Here is a 23723-nt window from a genome sequence, read left to right as displayed (position 1 = left end):
TTGCTCTCTCTCTCTCTCTCTCTCACACACACACACACACGCACGCACACACACACACACACATACACACACAGTTTGTCTTTATCTCTCTTATACTCTCTTGATCAGATTCTTCCACATACATACTCTCATCCTCTCACTATCATCCTCTCACTATCATACGCTCTGTCACATGTTGTTTGCTTCAGCAGGCCCTCAGAGATAGATTGTTAGACTGTGATTGATTACACAGGGTCAACTGGAGCACTGTGGAGCTGAAGAAACAGAACTGACCTGAATTACCTACTGAGGACAGAGAGAGTGAGGGGGCAGCTACAGAGAAAGATATAGAGACAGAAACAAAGAAGTAGAGAAAGACAATAAAAAACACTGACAGGAAGGAAAGAGTAAGAAGAGTAATGCAGAGAAAGGGAAAATGAGAGAACAAGAAAATGAGAAATGGTGAAAGAGACAGAGAGAGAGAGAGAGAGAGAAAGGTAGACAGATAATGGGGGAGATACCAACAATGACAGAAAGAGGTAGAGAACAGGACTCTTCTATCATGGACGACTTCATTTCAAGTGGGTAGTTTCTTAACCTAGGGTGACCAAACGTCCGTATTTCCCGGGACATGTCCGTATTTCACGTCCTGTCCCGGGCGTCCCGGGATATTTTTTAAAACTGTGGAAATGTCCTGGTTTTTAAATTACGTTAATCGGGCCATTAATTCTACAGGCACTAGGACCCTGATCACGGCGCTGTATGACACGGAATCTCTGAGCCTCATCAGTTGAGCCTCATCATACTCAACTGGCGGAGAACCAACAACTTACGTTCGCCACCCCCCCCCCCCCCCCCCCCCAACCCCCCCATACACATATATATATATATATATATATATATATATATATATATATATATATATATATATATATATATATACACCAGAATATATATACAGCAATATTATTCAAATCTGGATCTCAAATCCAAATCCTGTCCTTGATTTTCTAATCCCCTGTATCTGATTACATGATTCCTGTGACTGGTTGGCCACTTTATCACACCTGCCTCCAACATAGAGAGGGTGGGAGAAATAATCTGTAGGACCTGGACATTGAGAGCTAATTTGATTACCTCTGGTATAGAGGGTATGTATGTGCTGTCTCAGTTGGTGAGAAGTTATGTCCACCAAAGCGGCAGCACCATCGTTTAGTGTCAAACTCAAAAAGTCCTAAGTGGCAGTTAGCTACAAACAAAGACCTAAGTTTTTCCTAATTTAAGTTATAATAATAAATTTAATTAATTTAATAAATTACAAATATTTGTACAAACCTGTCCACACACAACCATGAACACATGTCAGTGTCATCTAATTTCACTAAGAAATCCTGCCTTTCACTATTAGCAAGTGTCAAAGCTTTTGAAAACTTTGCTTAGTTATTTCATCAGCACCGAAATCGGTTCGCTGACAGGAAAACCAATTCCTGGCTGTCACGGTGAGGCGGCCCCCTACCGGCCGCCTCTGTCCACAGCGGCTGTGTTGTTGTTGTTTTTGTGACGTCGTGTACGCCCCTCAGGTGGGCGGAGCCCGTGATCCGTTCCCACCTGATGGTCGTTTGTCTGTCTATATATGCCTTGTCTTTGTACCAGTTGACCGCTGGTCATTATATCCTTAATTCGGATCTATTGCACGGGTTTTAGGTTTGCACACTTTATATTAAACCACCCTTTTTCCCTGAGACTTGGCGTGATCGCTTCCTTTTTGTTGCTCACACCTGCCCGTCACAGAATGACCAGCCACCCTTCGGAAGCCGCCGAGTCTCTTTTTCTTTCTCCTTCGTTCGTGGTCATGTCTCGTGGTGAGTGCTTGTCTACGTGGTGTTTTGTTTGTTGTTGAAGAGCCCTGCCGTGCTGAAACGTTGTGTGTGTGTGCAGCACGGCGGTGACCAGGGCGGTTACACGTTACTTCGTGTTGTGTGATTACACGTGTGTGTAGGTGTGTGTGAGTGAACGGACGTATGGATCGGTGTGCGTCGCTCGCGTGTGTTACTCATTGAATGTTTTATGTGTGACGCGGTCGCCGCTCGTCACGGTCGCCTCGCTCCCCCGTGTGTCTAGTGTTTGATGTGGGGAGCGACTGCGGACTCGAGCGGCGCGTCACCATTGTTTGTTTGAGTAGAGCGCGCATGTGTGGGATCCTGTCCGTTTGCCGTTTTACACCGTTTGTTTTGTCTAGTCTTTGCGTGTTTGTTTTGTCCTAGCGTGTTGCGTGATTTGTTTTGTTTTATGTAATTCCACGCATGCTCCTCCCCCTGAATGTGTGTTTGGGGGTGGACCGGCTGTGGTCCCGTGCCACGGGGTGTGGTACGGAGGGCGTCGCTCCCAAGGGAGGCCCTGAGCAGGGTAGTGCGCGTGAGTGTTTTGTGTATGTGTGCGTGTGTGTATGTCATGTGTTGCAGGTTGCTCCTGGTGGTGAATAGCGGCCCTCCTGGACCTTGTGGGATCTCCTAAGTAGGCAGGAGCCCCCTTATGTGATGGGGTGACGGGAGCCCGGTCTTAAAGAGCCCCCCCTGGAGGGTGAGGGCTCCCCGGATGTATGGGGACCTGAGGGCTCCTGTCTGAAGAGCTCCTGCTGAAGACAGAGGTCCCCCCTCATGCTCGGCGGTACCAAGAGGTCTTGGGGTGTAGCCGGCCCACATAGGGAAGGAGTGTTTCCCCCCTGGAACCTCCGGTGGGGTGGAGGAGTCCACCTTGCTATGTACTCCCCCGTGAGGGGCGGTCTCCCTGGCCGGTTAGGGTTGCCCAGGGTCGAGGTGCGCCGAGATGAGAGGTAGGTCCAGGAGGTGGTTAGGACCGTGCCCCAGGGAGTAGCCTGCACGCACGCACACTTTTGTGGGGCTCTCTGGCTAAACGCCGGTTAGGGCGTGAGGGCCCTGTGACCGACTGGGGCGTGGTTTTGTGTTGTTAACGGCCCAGTCGGTCCAGGGTCCCGCCCAGGGAGGTGAGCTGACTAATGTTATGTGTTTTGTGTTTCAGCTCGTGGACTGCAGGAGGTGTGTCCCTGCCTGTCCTTGCCTTCCTGCCCCTTCGTGTTGTTGTGCAGCCGCTGTGTGCCACACACCCAGTGGAGGGGAGTGCGGCTTGGTGGGGGGGTCTGTCACGGTGAGGCGGCCCCCTACCGGCCGCCTCTGTCCACAGCGGCTGTGTTGTTGTTGTTGTTTTTGTGACGTCGTGTACGCCCCTCAGGTGGGCGGAGCCCGTGATCCGTTCCCACCTGATGGTCGTTTGTCTGTCTATATATGCCTTGTCTTTGTACCAGTTGACCGCTGGTCATTATATCCTTAATTCGGATCTATTGCACGGGTTTTAGGTTTGCACACTTTATATTAAACCACCCTTTTTCCCTGAGACTTGGCGTGATCGCTTCCTTTTTGTTGCTCACACCTGCCCGTCACACTGGCCACATGTTGATGTCCATGAACCACTGGTTGTTTGTTAATTTAGATGGATCGCTGTCAAGTGAAACTGCCTTTAATTGAACAGATTTAATTTTCATTTGTTTTGTTCCTGGTTTTGCAATTTCCTCTAAGAAATGCATCGACATTACAGAATGTTTTACCAGTCAGACCAACTGAGAGGGTGTGAAAAAAAGTGACAACAATGCACTCCACGTACATGTGATAGGACGTTCGATACTGCTCGTGCCACTATTGCAAAGCACACTGATTCTACACGAGTACCAAAGCTTGCAACAAAGGTATTATTACCACGTGACGAACCATTAGCCGAAACTTCTAATGTCAATGGAACATTGGATGGGACAGTTTTGGCCTACTGCCAATATGTAAATTGCAGAATTGGAAATATGTAAAATATAGATGCAGAAAGGAGGAAGAAACTTTTGAAAGTTACAGAACACATCAACTCATGACCTCCCAGTGAAGTGTACAACATTTTATCACATAAAAAAGGAAATCATTATTTTAAATGAATCATTGCAGAACTGTAATAACTAAACATCACTATGCATTGTCTGTTCTTTATTGAATTAAATCTGAAATTGGTGGAGTGTTGTACATTTTGAAGTGATGCGTGTTTTTGAACCTATGGCTGCTATAATTTCTGAAAAGCTCCCGGTGCTCCACCTGTATTTCTACCAGTGTTGGGAACGTTACTTTAAAAAAGTAATTAGTTATAGTTACTCACTACTTGTTCAAAAAAGTAACTAATTTATTAATTGAATTACTCTATAATAAAAGTACTTGTTACCAGGGAAAGTAACTATTTGCGTTACAGTTTTAAAAAAGTTATATGCCAATGAATAAGGATTTTTTTTTTTTTTTGAAAAAGCAGTTTTCACAGTCAGTTGAAATGAGTAGATATTTATTGCACATCCACAGACCAGTTCAGGATAAAATCCTTTAAAATTCCCCAAAAAAATAAAAAAGCAAAAGTAAACAGTATATAAGTAAACACTATATAAAGTGCATTTACATCTATCAAATTAAATTAAATTTTCTCAACCTGAGACAACTGGTTTGTTCACAACAGAAGTAAACTTAACAATAAAACCTCTATTCTTAATTAAATAAATCAAATACCCAGTCTGGTAGGCATTCAGTATTTTCTTAAATAATGTTTGAAAAAAATGCAAATTTTTCCTCGCCTTGCTCCTGACTCGCCATTTCTGCCTCTTCTCCGTTTGTGTCCGTGCCGTATGTCACTAGTGTGCTTTGGCACACGTGTAAAAACACTGGCTCTGATTGGCTACCATAACGCTGCCTTAGCCAATCGCTTACTGACTTGTTAAGTTAAACAGGTGTTACACCTGTGACCTATCGAGATCTGTTACTCCTCACTAGTCCGCTCGTATTACTGTTAGTATATCAATATATAGTAACGCACCGCTTTTAATGACCAGTAACGTCAACGGTGTTATAACGAAAAGTAATTAATTATATTATCCCGATAATGACAAAATGACGCCAGCATTATTCGCAACACTGATTTCTACCTTATAAAAACAAGATCCCAACAGCAGTAACACCATGACAGTAACATTATATTTTCAGGGCTGTGAACTGACACCCCACAAAATAACATGGCTGAAGGGTATCAGCTATCACCATGGACTGCTGTCACCACCATGTTACTGTTTTAACTGAAACACTCTTAATGCATCAATTCACATGGTTGTTGCTCCTAACACAGCAAAAGAATATTTACACTGCATTTTGCATTTTATTTTTGTTAGGGAACAAATTAGGCTCCAACAAATTCAGGCTTGTAAAAATCATCACGCGAAATCAACATTTTGCCGTAAAATCTCAAATCTTAATTGAAATGCATGAAAAACTAATTAATACATGCCTTAAGAGCTAAAAATGAAACCTGACAATATCTGACATTCAATGTTCCCCATTATATATATATACAAAAAGACCCAGCCCACAGATGGGGCAGTCTGAGAATAGCTAAGGGTTAGTTGGGATTTAATATGTTTGGCCAAATGCAGTGAATGTTTCATCTGAAAGGTCAAATAAGAAAGAAATATTAAATATTCTATATTTCTTAATAAAAATTTTTGCAATGCGTTTGTTGTGCACGTTCATATGACAAAACAGAGCAATTTATCAGCCAGGACTACTGCCATGATTTCGTTTGGGTTTTACTTTTGAAATCTGGGATGCCGGAATTCTCTTCTACCTGCACTCTGACTAGAACAATAGGGTTTAATCTTACTTTTATTTCTGTCTTTTACTGACATTGTTGCCTGAGCTTCTGGTCAATAATTTTGTATAATTATGATGAGTCAATATAGAAAATACAGGGAGACAGCTAAACAAAACCTCTGACGGCAGTGTGGGTATGTGTGTGTATGTGTGTGTTTGTGTGTGTGTGTGTGTGTGTGTGTGTAGACACACAAAACCTATGGATAGATTTTCCAATGATCCTCAGGGGTTTCTATTGGTCATCCATGTCAGGGAGCCTGCTGTTGCACTACCACGCATGTGACAGTTACAGGGCAGACGCGATTCGAGGAAAGAGGGTGTGTCATCTCAAGAGGAGGGCAGACAGAGTTCAAGTCAGTGTGTGTGTGTGCACATGTGTGTATATGTGTATGTGTGTGTGTGTGACACAAAGAGTGCAGACTGTTTCAGGGTAAACAGCTGGCACAGAGGTGAGAGTGGGGTGAGAGTGGGTGGAAGTCAAGGGGTTCATCTGACTGCTCTTTTCTTTTTTATCTTTCTCTACCCCCTCTCCACCCTCCACCCCTACCTCAGCACCAACCCCCCAGGCCCTGAGGTACTGACATTCAAAGGATATTGTTACTGAAAATGGCAGCACATATATTCTGTTTGTCTCCAATAAATCGCCTGTCTGGCTTCAAGCCAGCAGACGTGTTTGCATTTCAAGTAAAGCTAGTGCAGTAAAAAGGTGCACTATTTGTTCAATTAGCACGTTGCGTGTTTATAGAAGTCCAGCTGTGCACCTTCATGCTTCTTCCATCTCTTCACATGTGCTTTGGAGTGCAGATGAAGGCATTCATCTTTGTTTATCTTCATTAATTTAAAAAGTACACCGTTACCTGTTTCACTGCTGCCTAAATTTCAAAGGGAACATACTTCAGCTTACAATGAAACAAAATACAGAGGTTGGCCACCATGGTTCCTCCACATTCAGTTACTGTTCGAAATTGTAGCACATTGACAGCAAGCATTGCTCTGTCCTGTGATTCCTTGTTGTTTAACAATCTGTGTTCACCAGGCCTGCTCAAAAGTATCATTAGTGCTTTTTTATGGGCTAAAACAACAAATGGATTTGAATAAATGACAGAAATCTTTCAGAATGGGAATGTGGATCAGTAGCTGAGCAGCGAGAGATTGTTTGACAGACCCTTTCTGGTGAGTGTTTTCAGAGAAAGTAATGTGTTTGGTAGGCTGAGCATCAATACTTCTGTTCAAGAGAAAATTCAGCAAGAAGCTGGTTGCGCACAATCGGACAAAATGTCAATTCCACTATCAGGTTCCATCTCTGTATATAACAAAACATTACATCTGAATCTGCCTCAATCAGTCATCAAATCAGTCACACACAGACACACCAGCAGATTACAAGCAGGGAGACAAAGGCATAGAAAGAGAGAGTGAACCAAACATCAATCACAATTCCAAACTGTACAGTTACAGCTACAACCACATCTAACAATCTAGCAGCGCTGGAGCTGAGATGGAGGTGCTGAGATGGAGGCGCTGAGATGGAGGCGCTGAGATGGAGGTGCTCATGATGAACCCCTGCTGCTGTCTCCCGCTGTGCAGTAGAGAGCACACTGCCAAACTCACAGAGCTGGGCCTTGGGAATGTGTGTCCTGCCCACTGTGCCCTACAGCCCCGAATTCCAGAGAGGAAACCGAACCGCATTGACATCACTCCTTCTACTTAAACCTGAGGGTCCGAGAATGTTAAGCCCTGGTTTAGAACCAGCCTCTACTGGCCATGGCTTGGCATTCAGCTTTCAGTGTTATGATGGAGCTGGTCCTGGAGCAGTCATTATGGGGCATGGAGGCAATGTGACATGCCTGTCTCCGGTAGCCTGTCCCCGCTGGGCAATTATCTCCTCGGCATCCATGCACCTGTGACAATGTGTCATTCCGTGTCCTGTTTCCACACCCCCTGCAAGCCATCTTTTCAGTCACAGTGTTATGTCACTGGCAGTGAACTGGCTTACACAAGTACAGCTTATACAGGTACGACCAGCGAGAGGGAAGGCTAACCAGGTCGCTGGTTTGGCTCCAGCTGTCGGTTTGTCCAGAGACACCATAACACTAGCTCAGAAATGTAAATCAAAATTGGGGACAAAGGTGCTTGCTCAGTGTGACAATGCCAAAGGTCAACCGAGAGACTTTCTATTTATGTTCATACTCATAATTTGATCATACTCATAATTCATCTCCTGACCCTCAGAAGGTTTGATATTTCACGTAGCAAGGCAGTTAGAACCAAAATAGCTTCTCATACTAGTAAAAAAAGCAGATTGTAAAAACAAAAAAATGGGCTGTGCTGATCTGATACAAGCAAATACCATTAGTGAGGATGACAAAGTCATGGTGGTGGATGGCTTAGCCAAAGGCGATTGGCTTCAAGCAAGCTGAAAATGGTAGGAGAGGGGTTATTTGTCAAGTGGGATAGTCAGCCTTTCTGCTGTGGTGAGCATTTGTCAAGGTCTCCCAAAGGGGTGGAGTGTGGAAGCTATAGGCTCACATCAAACACCGTTTATGACAGGAAAGAAGCTTAGCTGTGCTTTCACTTTCTGAACACGTGTCATTTTCACGTTGCTTTTGTTTAAAGTGTCACTAATGCTCTTTTTTCAACCTCTTCTGCTCATTAGCTGTCACAATGGAGAGGCGATTAGCTATCATGAAGAATCACACATGTGACCTCAGTTGTCACTGTAAGGTAACACATTCTATCTCATCTGATGGCTGATAAATGGTGCCTGTCCCACTTGTTCCCTGCTGTAGCCAGCAGTAGAAACCCTGAGTAAGTTCCTTATTTGAGCTTTTAGTAGCTGTTGGATCAGCAAGATGTACACTGGCCGGAGCCCGCCGTGCACGGCTGACAGTGACTGCAGGGACACTCACCCTTCCAACCCTCTGATAGCGCATTGATCTGTAATGTTAGACTCAGGCCAAGAGGTGGGAGCCAGACACACAAATGACCACCTGCCAGTGCTTTGATTCAGGAGGGGGGTTGCTAGCCAGCTGGCTAAGGAACAATCCCTCTTCCCCACCCCTCTCCCCACCACCCCAGGGGCAGTGGACGATCGATAGGACAGCAGGAAGGGGAGGTAGGCCGGGTGAGTGTGATGTCATCAGCAGTGGCCATCGCTACTCATGCAGACTAGATTTTACAGGCTCAGCGGCACCTAAAAATAACCCTGCGCACCACCTGCACAGAGACCAGCAACACACATGCATGGATGAACGAGCACACACTTGCACATACATCAAGATGGAGCACCAAGAAGTCTGGCACTGCGGGAGGATGCTGAAAGGTCGTAACAATGAGTCTACATTAACAGTTTTCTGTGACCAATTACAAAAGAAGCATTTGTTAGTGAGATCACCATTCATTATCAAGACTACCAGATGTTTTCACCTTTGTGAACACAATTTATTTGTATTTCTTTAATATATAAACTCATCTTCCTGCACTGATAAGCCCCCAGACCACACAAACCCAGTGAGAGAAAATCCATTCTTTCTGGTTTTGTAACAGATAGCCTACCATACAATTTTAGACAGAAAAAAGTAAATTTTTACAAGCCCTCTTAAGTCCCTTCTCCTCAGTGTTCAGTGGCGCGTCAGTCATCTAAACACCAGAATTCATTATATGGGGGGTGTGGTAGAGGGGTGTTTCGCTGAGTACGAGCTAATGCCTGCTGACACTTCTAAGCAGCCGTAAAGAGTGAAGCCGGCACTCGTGAAATGGATCCTGAACAGGCCCTGTTGACATAAGCATTAATGGAGCTGGAGGGCACTGTGGAACGAAACACTAACCTCGGCTAAACCTGCGAACATTCCCGCCGGAGGAAATTTCTTATCCACCTTTTGATAGTGTCGAAGCTGTCCTTTCAAACTTCATCTTCCACACCCTTATTACAGACACCAGTACTAAAGGGCAATAGACTGATTATGGACATGCTTATCAGGAAGCAGCTGCCTCTACAAGCAGTCTCTTTATTGTCATGTTCAGGCACCTGACTAAGCTAATCTCAAATGGCTGATGCTAAAGGGGCACCAAGCGCTCTGCAGTTGATAACTGAGCACCGGTGATGTAGCGGCTGTGACAAAGCACCAATTAAGGAACAGCACGTCTGCGCACACACAAACACCAGAGCACATTTTTATGAGCCGAAGGCATATAAACCTTTCTGAGTGTTTGTGCACCTCCTGTGTTTTAGCGCGCTAATCTTGTGCTTTAGCAGCCGAGGGGGAAGGCTGAGTAATTAGCAATAAAACCAGCGCTCTGATGGCTGTGGATCAATCAGCACTGGACCGTTTGATGTGAGGTTTAATGTGTGTGTGTGTGTGTGTGTGTGTGTGTGTGTGGTAAATGCTGGGGAGGGTGAGGGGTGAGGTTGGTATTGGGGGGTATGTGGTTTCAGGATTTTATTTCAGGAAATCTAATACAAAACTTCAGAAAATGAGTTTATAAACACCCACTGAGTCAGAAACTCAGCAGGCCTAACACACACCTTACCTTAGGTTCTTCTTTAATCCTTTTACTAAGAAGAACAGGACCCAGCGACCAATACCCAGCTGTGCCGGTTGCCCTTGGTGCTCAGTACCTCCCATCTAATCCTGACAACCCGAGGAAACCCATTGAGGTCCAGCAGACATTTCTTCATCTTAGCAGACAGAATGTTCAATCTGAACAGACATTTGTCTCTTCTACAGGTGCTGTAGAAATCGCAATGATGAAGAAAATGTGTGAAGGTATAGTTTTCCTTCATAAAGGGTAACCAAATCCCATGGAGACTAATAAAAGATTACTTGGACCACTTTAATTTTATAGTCAACAGACCTTGAAAAAAGGTCTACAGAAAAGATCTATAGAATGAAAATCCCCCTAACCAAGCCAAATCAGGACAACATCCACCAGTTCACTTTAACTAGATTTGGCCATTCTCTCTCTCTCTCTCTCTCTGTGTGTGTGTGTGTGTGTGTGTGTGTGTACACAAGAGCCGGCTACCAGGCAGCCGTCTGGCAGGGTTAACTAATCTAATCGAGATCCACCTTTTTTCATTAAATCTCTCACTGTGCATTAGACTCCCATGTGAGCTTGTGGCTAGTGGGAGAGGAAGAGAAACTGGGATGGCGGTTTCCCTCCTAAACTGAGGGTTAACAGCGTGTTACCCAATTGGGTGAGATGCATGGGAGCTCAGATGATGATCCGAGATTTAGAGCACAAGCCAGGGAAACCTGTACTGAATAAAGCTCCACAGACTACGACTGGAGTGTGTGAAACAATGGGCCATGGGGACAAGGCAACTAAGAGGCGACAGGTTATCTGATGCATTTTGTGCCTTTAATTAGGCAGCAGAGGGGGGTACTTTTAATGAAATAAAAGCATATGAACATTTATGAACAGTAGAGTAAAAATTGAAGCTGCTGTTACTATTTCATGCAAAAATGGGAAATCTCAGGAGTTCGTTTTACACCTGTGTATGAAACGTAAAAGATGGATGGAAGAAAAAGATGAAGAATCAAGAGAAAATGTAGTTTCTCTGTGGGCCTCTGTCACCAGCAGACATTACTAGTATGATCATCACTAGAGTTGGTTGCCAGCCTATCGATGCTGATGCCCACGCACTGGAAATTTCGAGCGGGAAACTGACAGTGGCGTTGCATTTATCAGGGCATGTCGCCATTCACAGCCATGCTCCCACCTTTCTTCCCATAGCTTGATTGCACTACACCAGGGGTGCCCACAAGTTTTCAGCTTGCGAGCTACTTATAAGATGTCCAAGTCGAATAGTTCTACCTCTTTTTTTGCTGTATGTGTCAATCGTTGACGGATGGGGGGGGGGGGGGGGGGGGGGGGGGGGGGGGGGAATTGGGTGTGGCAGCAATGTGTGTCGATCATTGACAAGGGGGGGGGGGGGGGGGGGGGTTGCGTGTGTCAAACCCTAGACATCAGATTGGCTACCATTTATGTCAATCAAAATAGCCTATCATTCATCCACTACTTTTAAATGTCATGCGATCTACCCACACTTCCTTCGTGATCGACCCACACTTCCTTCGTGATCAAATCAACGTAATGGGCACCCCTGCACTACACTGATGATGGGACTCGGCCTAGCTGGCCTGAATGGCATGGTCTGTATCGGCATAGCTCGCTCGCTGGCACTCTGTTGGAGCTGGCACGCTGCACATGTTCAGCGAGGTGCGACAGGCTTGCAGGACCTTCGTTCTAACCATGACCCGGAGGAGAGGTGGAGGGTAACGGACTCCGTGTGAAAGATCTGCGTGGGCTGTATGTAAACTATGTGAGTATTGTGTGCAGTGAGTTACTTGTCAATACTACCAATTACACCCACCAAAATACATCTGTAGATTTACACTCAGCAAAATACATGTCTGTAGATTTACAACCGGCAAAATGCATGTCTGTGGATTAATCACATTGTGTATGGGTGAAAAATGCTCTCTAGTGTTTGTTGTAATTCTGATCACCACATGCGCAGACAGCAGTTGCTGTGTTATGCAGACTACTGTGCATATAGATGACAGATATGGTATATATTTCTTCTCAAAACATTTATTGTGGAAAGTAGTGCATATTAGAAATAGTGTATAAAATGTGTAAATGTACATGTTTTTAAAGTAAGTATAAACTACACAAACACAGGGTTTCCATTACAGCCCACAAAAGAAGACACACCGATGCAGTACTGGCTAAGAAGTGAACAGATTCGCCTGACTGTTATGAGCCGGAGGAGAGAGATCACATCTTCATGTTCATTTCATCTCAGACAAGCACGGCTGCTCCCTTCGGCTCTGAGTTCATCGAGCTCGACAGAGTGCAACCGGAACCGCTGAACTCCCAGCGGACATTCCGACTCCATAACATCGGCTGGCACGCCTCCAGCTGCCTCTGGAAACCACAGGAAGATGGAGCAGGAGGGGGCCACTGTCCTTTTTGGCCGACGAGGCTCTGAATCCCACTGGCCCCAGGCTGGTTTTGGTCAAGGTTCGGCCCTGGATGGGGCTGGTGGGGAAGCTGAGTCATGCCACACCACCCTGTTGTGCTCTCAGCACGAGACTCGACATGAGAGGCAGGGCCAAGGGCAATACGCGAAACCTGGAGATCTGAGACACTCACGCTCTTGGCAACACATCCGGATCTGCAGGAGTCATTCAGGCTTTCACACAGAAAGGGTTTTGCCACGTTCCTAATCAATAACTATGTCACTAAGCTTCTTAAAATCCTACTGTGTTACATTATTACAAGTTTGTTTATCAGTCCACAAGTTTGTTTCTCAGCTTTACGAAGACCAGAAATTATCTTACAATTATAAAAGACAATTAGTAATCACTAAATTATTCCATATTATTCACCAAGCAATAACCAAACACTTAAAACCACATCCTATAGTGTTGGGGATGAGATATAAGCCCATGTAAATTATATAACCTGCAGTTCTATGTGCGCTCACACACACACACACACACACACACACACACACACACACACACACACACACACACACACACACACACACACACACACACACACACACACCTGACCATTAGACACCATCCAATCATTAATAAACCCATTCGGAGCACACACAGGAATAAAGATGTGCATATAAACTGCGGCTGATATAAAGCTGGCCCGTAGCATCCATCACAGGCCCATTCCCATCGGTAATTCTAGCAACAGATCCCAAAATAACTCTCGACCCATTTAGCTTCTGCCTGCTAAAACAAAAGACCAAGCTCCCTATGCCACAAGACCTGTGAGAAGCCACCACTTGCCGTGCTGAAATTGCACTGCTAAATTAAATGCAGCTTAAACTGTGCTTACTAAAGCTGTAATAATGATGTTCTTAGAAGCAAGGCACAATGCAAAAAAAACAAACAAACAAAAAAAAGAATGTAGAATGTTAGGGGGGGCCTTCATATCTGGAAATCAATAAGAAATAACACTGATAAAGTACTTCATGTAGCACCCTTAGACCTTGGCTTGCCTATTTATGTGAACATTGTGTGAATGCAATCCAAAATCAATCAATCTCAAAATGAAACACATTCACTGGCACAATAAAGCCTTGATTCAATGTATTTTACTTGTTTAGATATTAAGGAGAAAGAATAAGTGCGATGTGATCTTCACTGCTCTTCTCCTACTGTACGCAGGTGGCTTTACCACAGCAGTGCTGGGTAGGGTGTGGTAGTGGGACTCTAAGCTGATGAAGTATGGGATGGTCCATGGCCACATGGGACTCCAGCAGTGAGTAGGATGTGAAGATGCAGGCAGGCAGGATTAAAGCAGGCTGCGGACAGGGTGCGGGGAGCAGGGTGGCAACTCCGAGGTCAGTGTCCACGTGGAGCTCCGGGAATGCTAACTTGAAGCATATGGAAATGCAGCTGGTCTTGCATATATGCCACGGCCAAGTGGACATGGACACATGTGCAGGCACAGAAACAGGCAGAAGAAATGCTGACATAAGACATCTCCTACATAGCAGCACTGCCAGCATGTACACAAACACACACACACACTCACACACACACACACACACACACACACACACACACACACACACACACACACACACACACACACACACACACACTCACACGTTTCCTGCTGGGCTTGCTCTCTGCTGAGCTCTAAAATGTAGCGTTCTAAGAAGAGCTTGGATTCATAACCTTAATATATAATATCTTGTAGATAAGGTACCCAGAAGTAAAATGCTCATGTTGCAGTGCTTTGGAGAAACCAGTCTGCAGCTTTCTGAGTCCTCTGAACCAGCCTGCAGATTCTCCCCTGCGGCCCCGCAGCCGGAGACCGGGCGACTGACTGTGACTCCAGTTGCGATAAACAGGGCGTGTTGTCAGTCCGCCTGCGTTTCGGAGCTGAGCCTTTGCTACAAGCACTCCCTTGTTTACGAAGGGAACAGTGCCCTGCGTTGCCTCCTTCAAGGTCTGCTGGAGCGCATGCCACGGAGGCGTCACAAGGCCTAGCGTTCGCTGTCGCCAATGACGGGTGACAGGACTGACACCAAAACATTAAAAAAAGACTCACAGAATGGCTGTTCCCTAGCAACACGTGTCCTTAGCCAATCCAGTATCAAAGGCATGCCAACGAGAAAGAAGAAGATAAAGCTTGTGGAAGAAAACCCAAACAGCAAAAGACAAAGTGCATTTAGCAAGCTAAGACAAGACAAGGCAAGACTGGGATGGCTAACGTAGAATCGATTGTCCTCGATTGTCCTCAGTTGTCCACATTCTTGAAAAGGCTTCTTAAAGGTTTAAAGGGACAGTCCCCACATATGTGTACACACATACATAATGTGTCTCTATTTGTCTATACACAGAGACATTTAATAATATAATTAGGAAAATTACAAAATCTTGCCATTCTTATTATTCAGACAAAAATAACTTGCTTCATACCTTTAGTTAATTACTGTAAAAAGTTGCAAAATTAAAGCAAGGCACAGACATACTGTCTTATATAATGATCATGAAAACTCACATATTAAGTGATTAATCTGGACTGAATTTCATTTACATCTTGTACAACCCATACATTTCATACATTACAGTGGATTACGGTTGTCACTCCACAGCTGTCAATCAAATGCTATTCAATTGTTTTCATTTTGTACTGTAACAAGTGTTCTTTTCAGTATTTGTATGAGTTCAAGCTGGACTGCAGGTCTACACCCAAAAGATTTGATGCAGAGTATGTGGATGGAAGCTTCTAGAAGTCTGCTAATCAACACTGCTCCTGCAGTGGGTGAACGTGATACCTGGAGGATCTCTGTGTTCCTCGGTGAGCATGGCTCCGCCTCCCCTCTTAACCCACCCCTCCCACCTTCACTCTCCTCCATCCTGCTTTCTCTGGCACTCTGCGTCTGCGCTTCATCAAACACCAACCTCTCTGTCACCCCTCCACCAACGAACTGTCCTCTCGGCTGGTCCCTCGCGCCACCGAGCAGGAGCCCGATTGGATCGGTCCAGCCCAGAAGAATCGTGCGTCTCTGCTGACCTGACAGGCTGTGAAAGAACTATGCTCATTCTACACTGAAGGGTGACGGTTTTTGTCTGCCATAGTGCACATGTGAAAGTCTATAGAAAGAATGGGTAAAAATATTTGAATGTGAAGACTGTGAGGTGCAGAAATATCTCTGATACCAAAATCAAACCAAATTAATTTCTTAGTGAAAGCAGGCCATTGTTATGCGCTTATGTTGAAATGCAAAAGGTAATAAAATAAATTAAATATAATGATTTATCATCAGTGTTTCGCTAACATGCCATTGGGGTTCTATGTGTAATGCTAAAGAAAGTCTCTGTTATGCAAAATAATATTGTCATTGGTTCCTGGAGACAACTGCACTGTAATATAATCAGTTTCAGAACAAGTCTGGATTTTTAAATGAAATCGAATGACTCGAATGAAATCGTGAATCGGGGAATGAATGCTGGTACCCGGTTGTAATCCCTGAAGCGCACTTAAATGGAAAAACATTTTTGAGTGCTTCTCTCAGTTTGAACTTCATGCACCTACAATACCATCAATTGGCAAGTACCGCTAACACAAATATCAGACGCTGTCATGTAGCAGATCACAACAAGAACAGTGCAGATGTCACTGCTTAAAGCTTTACTTCTTTCTTGTTCACACCTGCAAAACACACCCAGCCAAAGCATGAAGAAGAAAGCACACATACACACTCGTGAAGCCTGGGGGTGTAGAAACAGAGAAGATCTGAGTCTGGGCTCTAATTATAGCCCTGCATTAATTAAAGATATTCAACCTCGTATGAATCCCTCTGTTGAGCTAATCGTCTCCATACTGCAGCCTCGTAGTCCCGGGGATGACTGTACTGCAGGAACTGTGTTGACTAATGAGAAGACGTGATTTGCTTCTTTGTCATTTTCAATTACAGCTGGTTGTCACCAGAGGTGGGGACTCGAGTCACATGACTTGGACTCGAGTCAGACTCGAGTCATTAATATTAAGACTTTTGACTTGACTTGAAAAAATATTCAGAGACTTAGACTTGACTTGGACTTTTACACCAATAACTTGGGACTTGAATTGGACTTGAACCTGTTTACTTGCAAAGACTTGATTTTTTTTTAACCCCAAATCTAAATTTTAAAACGCATATTAATATTTATAAAGTGCGCCCCATTAATTTCATTTCCGTCCTTCTGACGCAGACCGGCGTTACACCAGATTCTGTGACCGTCGAGTTTTGTGACCACAGGGGACGCTATTTCACAGTTTCTGTTCAGAGGCACAAACGCTTTACGAATGCTACGTAAACTATGCTGATGCACTTTCTTTACTCGTTTTGTTGGTGTCCACGAACCAAAATATGACAGATGTTTATATTTACATTTTATCGTCTCTTAATTACATAAATGTACTTAAACAAGATTTACCATCCCCTCACCATTGAGGCCAACAAAGAAATCATGAATGGGATATACAGGTGAGCCTTTTTAACTGGGGTCACCAATTCTGACGGCAGCCATCAGAATATGTGACCCCACTGAATCTCCAGGTAACAATAGTTCACCGTGACCCCACAATAACAGAAAACAATGAAAAAATAACCCTAACCTTTTATTAGTCTATATTTAAACATTTTATCCAAATGTTTAGAATAACCATTCGTAATGACAGCATCTTGCTTACGATGAAGCTTGCTATTTTCGTGTAAAATTATGTAACGAAACATTCTTGTTTAAGTACATTTATGTAATTAAGAGAAGATAAAATGTAAATGATCTGTCATCTTTTGGCTGGCGGACACCAACAAAACGAGTAAAGAAACGCATCAGCGTAGCATTCATAAAGCGTTGGTGCCTGTAAAAAAAAAAAAGACTCGAAAGGACTTGAAATTCCAAGCTTCAGACTTGGGACTTGACTTGACGGTTGCCTGTCTTGACTCGAGACTTGACTTGAGTTGACTGTCTTTGCTTGAGACTTGACTCGGGACTTGAGGATAAAGACTTGGACTTACTTGAGACTTGCAAAACACTGACTTGGTCCCACCTCTGGTTGTCACAGGCAATCAGATCAGTGTGCTGATTTTTATCAAGTGTGCAAAGATCTGTTCAGCTCCATTACATGGGAAGTTATCTAAAAATCTGTTATCACAACTCATGACAAATGACTTAGTCTTTATCACTGCTAACATCTGACAGAATATGAGGTTACATTGAAGCCAGCTTTTCAAAGCCAGCTTTTTGCTCCCATGCAAAAAGCAGGACAGTTTAAAGTGGAGACTGATTAAAAGCAGGAGACTGTAGAGGATAGCTACATTTACAGAATTTACATTATTTCTAAAAAGTCCCTATCGCCATTTCTCCTATCAGGGGATAGTACTGGGATACTGCGTCATCTCAACATATATGTGACTCATAACAAATACAAGCGAATGAGAGCCAGTTACCATGTGGTGTTTCCATTAACACTGATGTTAACCCTGATGGGACCTATAGCAGGGTGTTCTCAGCAATGTTAGCAGTGTCAGGAGTTCTCTCACTTTTCAGACACACCTACGGAGAGGAACTGTTTCTGCTAGCCACCCAACCTCTACTACATCACAGGAAGCTGTGGCCCTCAGATTACATACAATAACCTGCATGAGCCATGGTCTCAAGCGAGAGGAACTATAACACAGATATAACAATACAATCAGTTTTGATCGATTGTAATAGTTATAGTGACATTGATCCACTGTATATTGATCAAGCCGTATCATGAAACTACAACTAATTGTTTAATTGTTTAATAGGCAAAGATGAAAGATCACACTGCTATAGTATTATAGTAACTTGCTCTGTCAGTTTCCTGAGAAACAAACAGAATAAAAAAGGCAATGTTTTTGCAGTGATGACTGTCCATTAAAGAGAACAGAAGCAATGAAGGTATGATGTAATGTTATCTGGTGTTCTGTAGACTGGCCTGACTATACAGTTCTAAGTGAAGTTGTTATAGATGGTGGAAAATGGGTCCCTGTATAGTCTAGATGACTGATGTTGATTAATCAGGAACAAGCCAGTGAGTTTCCCTGCCCAAATGGTGTAATTACAATGGAAACGTCTTTCCTGAATACAACAGAAACAGAACCCAGAATCTAACAATAGTAAACATCTCAGTGTTTTCAACCAAATAGACCTAATTTCCATTGTTTATCTTGTTTTGGTGAAATGAATTATGAATTAAAGCGGACATGTAAATTTCACTTTATGTATTGATCATACTGACTGTAAATTGTTGTGAGTCATGTCATACTAACATTTTAAATTATCACATATCGTCTCAAGCTCAGACTTATCTGTCTCAGACTGGTGCTGCTTCCAAACCTCATCTGGGGCACATTGGTAGAGACAGAGCTAGAGGGTTCCAAATGGCATTTCCAGCATTAGTCATTTTTCGTGACAACTCTGAAGGTCGGAGAGCAGGATAAACTACAGGAGCGAGTACAGAGCTGAGTATGCATCTTCAGCACCTTTTTCTTCCTGTGTTGTCAGTCTTTATCAACACTAAGCTAAAGAACACGCACGTCAACTCAACTCCGTTTTATTACAGGAGAAAGACAACAGGCCCAGGAACTGAGTGGGTGTCTTTGAGCTCGTGTCGTCTTATGCTGACAGAAACTTTTCCCCCTTTAAACTAACGCATGGTTTTGGTCAAGGACAAAGCAATCATAATCAAGCAGATCTCTTCTTGCTTGGAATTCTTGATCAAACAGCCAGGTCAGCGAACAAACAAAATGTGTTTAAAAAGCTGAACCTGAGCCGAGTGTCACAGCCTGAATTCCAAAGAATGCCTTAATATTTAACAAAAGATTAAGATCAGCCTTCTCTGGGACAGGTATTAAAGGCAGTACAAGGTCAGGTTACAGAAGAATTTTGGGACTAGCATTCCTTTCCTGGAAAACTTTCCTGGAACTTGGTTTTCTGCTTTTTATCAAGTAAGCAACTTCTCTGAGTAAGATTGCTGATCGAGTGGCTGTTCTTGGCTTTAACGTCCTAATGAGGACAATTATCTGAATGAGAGCTCTGATCAGTAGTCGTTCTTTGTGAAGCTTGATGAATGCAGGCCCTCTTCATCTAAGTGGATGCCACTGTAAAACACATAAAGTGCTGTGGCAGTCCTGGGCTAATCACCACAGGAACCCAGTGAGAGTCATTACCGCACCAGTAGCAAGATCTGTTCAATATTGTAGCTGTGGGGCAAATGTCTGGCCGATCGAAAAATGAAATCATTCAAATAAAGTTCCGAACCCCACAGTACATTATTACTGAAAATTTGAATGGCTTTGCACAGGGCGACTCTTAAAAGACACGAAAAGTTAAGGCATTATGGCCTCCATTATATCTCCTTTTGTACAAGGTCTAATCACATCTAATCCCTGGTTCATTGCAACACCGATGCGTCGTCAGTAAAATCAGGAGACATCGCCTCGTTATAATCGGATCCTGAATGGGAGAGCAGTGTGGCCACAGCTTCCAGAAAAGCATGCAAGCGTTCCCTATATCCTCACAGCTGCTTTAGCTCCTGAGCTCATGGTGGGCCCCAGCTCATCTCTGAGTAACGCACAGGGACTGAGGCAGGAGAACGTTCTAAACACCAAAGACTCTTCGCAAGTGTCTCCACAGCGCAGCACTGCAGCCGCAGCATCTCAAGGCACGAAAATACCGAGGCAACGCGAAGTGGACGGAGCGAGAACAAAAGACGTCTCGAGTTCCCTCGAGTCCCAAAAATAGACTGTTGAGAAACCAAAAGCGGCCAGGAATAGTCTGATGCGCCGCAGCGCTCCGGGAGCTCTGAAGCGATCTAACGGGGCTTATGTGGGGGGAAAAAAGGACATTCTATTCTGTGTCCCAGTATCACACTCTTACTCACCCGTACAGGACCAGACGTGTTACTGCCACGACAGGGTGCTACTTGTTAAGAATTCACTCAGCTTTGACAGGCTTTTGATGGTCGACACATTTCTCTCATAACAATACTGTTACAAAATAGTAATCCAAACACTCAACCATCAAGACGGCTCTAATATCATTAGTATCATAAATGTAATGCATTTGCCTGGATTCTCTGATTTCATGTCATTTTTAAAATGTTGTCTGTGATGTGAAACTGCTGAGATGATTGCCATACAAATTGTTTGATATAATGTATTTATAATATAAATCAACTCCTAGACCAGTCATAAAATATAGTGTGCAGCCCCTGGCCTCCCTCATAGTGACCAGTCAAACAATATGAGGACAAGTCATATAATATACGTCTGTTTCAAATGCAAGAATGTCCATTGTCTATCAGTTCCCTAGGAGTTGTCACAGCCCATTAATCTGTACTTACAAATAGAGATTACATTGTTTCCTGAGTATTATTCCTGGCCCCAGACAGAGATTGAGTACTTGCGGTATCTGCTTGTGGTCAAAGACGTTCTACTGAGGTCAAATGTGTGTCCTGATACTTCCCATTTCTTCAATCACAAGGCTATAGCAAGGCCTAATAATGTCTCGACCTCAAGCAAGCACGTGCACACACATGCACACGTGCACCCACCCCCAAACCCACACAAACACACATACACCCACACAGTGCTGCACACATGTGTACATATCCATCCCATGTATTTTACATTCTAATAGAATTCCTTGATGCCAAGGTCTTCTACAACAGCTTGACAATTTTACGCATCTATCAATCAAATGTCAAGGCCAGATGCAATTATAGGCCATAATGCAAAGTATATCGAATAAAGAAGCGTTTGAGGATTCCGTCTGAGAACGCATGTGTTGTACATTACACGGGTTGTCATTTCACTGAAATGGCCGACCAAGCGTTAAATCGGTTTTCTTCATGCAGGTCGTGGACCACGCACACCGGCATCATTTGACCACGTGCTGCTCTAACTTCTCGTTCAGCATTGCGGATTACCAGCAGGATAGAAACGCATAGTCCACCATGCGCAAAAGCGTGGCATCCACGCGCCCTCGCTGCAATATACCGTACATCCCCCGGCTTCCCTCTTTCTTTTATGCCAACATTACTTCTGTGGTCCGTTTGATACTCATCTATGTGTGCAGTTACGATTTTATTTCGCGGTTGTGGCATTTAAAAAAAAATAATCCCAGAGCTCTCCTAACAGTGGCGTAAAGCGGTCGGCCACGTGGATGCCTGTGTGCTTTGTCTATGGCGCACCGCATGGCTTCGCTCTCGTGAATGAGACTGGATGCGATGCTTCATTAGATTCTAGTTTGTGTACCTTTTTAGTAGAATATATTACTTTTATCACAGTTGGTGCGTATTAAGTTACACTTAAGTGACTACTTATGCCAGCGGTGTTTGAGTTCCAGACACGCTGCCTCTACAACATACATCTGAATTTATGTTTTACAATCGCGCATCAGAATGGAAGTTTTCCTCGCGAACCTCCCGAGTGTTCAGGTTACCACCGAAAGAACTTGAAAAGAGAAAAAGAAATTCATTGATCGGCGACCAAAACGACCAAAAATGAAGACGACGACAACTCATTTAAGCAAAAAAAAGTAACAACGACCTGGCATAAACTTTAGCAATTGCATTTTCTTTTGTACAAATAATGATTCCACAACCTTCACACGAGTCTTGGTTGACAAGTTGCAGGCGTGCCGCTGAGCAGGCGCACGGATGCCCGGTGCTGATGCTGCGGTGCAAGAAAAGTTCGATTAAGAAAAGCATCCCTTACAACAGAAGAAAAAATAAAGCTAGTCACCTGCTGCCAGTTTTCCTCCAGAGACGGCATCGCAGAGAAGTAACCGGTGTCATGAACGAGTTGAAGTTCTTGGAAAATACTATAATTCGCCAAAACATCCATGGTACGGGTCAGAACCGTGCCTCCGAACGACTTTGATTCACCGCTAAAGAAATCCACGTTTGCTTTATCATACACCGAAAACATTCAGATCAGTTTTGCTTCCATTCTAAACCTTCGATTTTTCTTAGGTTAAATGTTCAAACAGTCGAATAAATCGTTTCACGGAGAAAGAAAGGACAACGAAAACGCTGTGAAAGCCTTTTAGTTGGAAGAGAATGCAGCATGTGGCACGGGCGCCGTTCCGGTTAGTTTCATGTGTGTACGTAAGTATGTCTGATCAGATGTTAAGAATCCGGGCTGTTCTACCTGCAACGTTTCAGATTGCGAGCAAGTGGCACTCAGGTTACGGTGCCTGCGTGTAGCGCGAGGAATCGTTTACTGATGCCCGGGATTGAGGAGGTGTGCTTACTTGTCAGTCAATTTAGTGCGTAACCATATAAGGATAAAAGGGTTGACAACTTTGTTGGCGAGTCAAGAAGGCGGGGCTAGACTCCAATAAAGGGAGGAGTTAAACGCGGTTCTCCACTGTGGGTTGTTTCATGGCACTGTCACTCCTGGCACGCATACCATTGAAAGTAGTGCTATATTTAGAAGGCTATATAAATGGGAAAAAACAGCAACAAGGGTTCATTCAGTACATGCTAGTCGGACAGTAAGCATCTCTCAGCTGTAGCCTGCATCTTCAGTTCCACTCGCAACAAAACTAGGTTAATATAGACAACATATTAATACAGTATAAAGCAGGAGCTTCTCTTAAATGCAATATGACTACTATCTATCTATCTATCTATCTATCTATCTATCTATCTATCTATCTATCTATCTATCTATCTATCTATCTATCTATCTATCTATCTATCTGTCTGTCTGTCTGTCTGTCTGTCTCACTTCACTGAAATTATGGGACTCCAGACCAACACTGTTACAGTAATCAAATATGAAGAAACAATGTCTTCTGAACATCTCTGGGAGAAAATTCAACCGTTTACTAATCCTCAACGCAGGGCATCTCTGCTGGAGATACAATTGGTCATGTTGCTATAGAGAGTGTCATCACCCTATATAAATCATGACTGAAACTTGCCACATCCTGATAAGGT

The 23723-nt window shown here is 43.9% G+C and overlaps 1 protein-coding gene across 1 annotated transcript in view; it reads right to left on the bottom strand.

Annotated features, from left to right (window-relative positions):
• Positions 1–23348, bottom strand: part of klf7a (Kruppel like factor 7a) — a 35589-nt gene extending 12241 nt beyond the window's left edge. The window contains exon 1 of the mRNA XM_077023311.1: positions 22522–23348. Within this exon, the coding sequence (XP_076879426.1) occupies positions 22522–22707 (186 nt within the window). The 5' untranslated portion in view covers positions 22708–23348. The remainder of the gene's footprint in view (positions 1–22521) is intronic.
• Between the last annotated feature and the right edge of the window lie 375 nt (positions 23349–23723).

The sequence above is a fragment of the Brachyhypopomus gauderio genome, chromosome 12, assembly GCF_052324685.1.
Source record: "Brachyhypopomus gauderio isolate BG-103 chromosome 12, BGAUD_0.2, whole genome shotgun sequence".
NCBI lineage: Eukaryota > Metazoa > Chordata > Actinopteri > Gymnotiformes > Hypopomidae > Brachyhypopomus > Brachyhypopomus gauderio.
The sequence above is the reverse complement of the archived record's forward strand: the minus strand, read 5'-3'. Positions and strand labels throughout refer to the sequence as shown.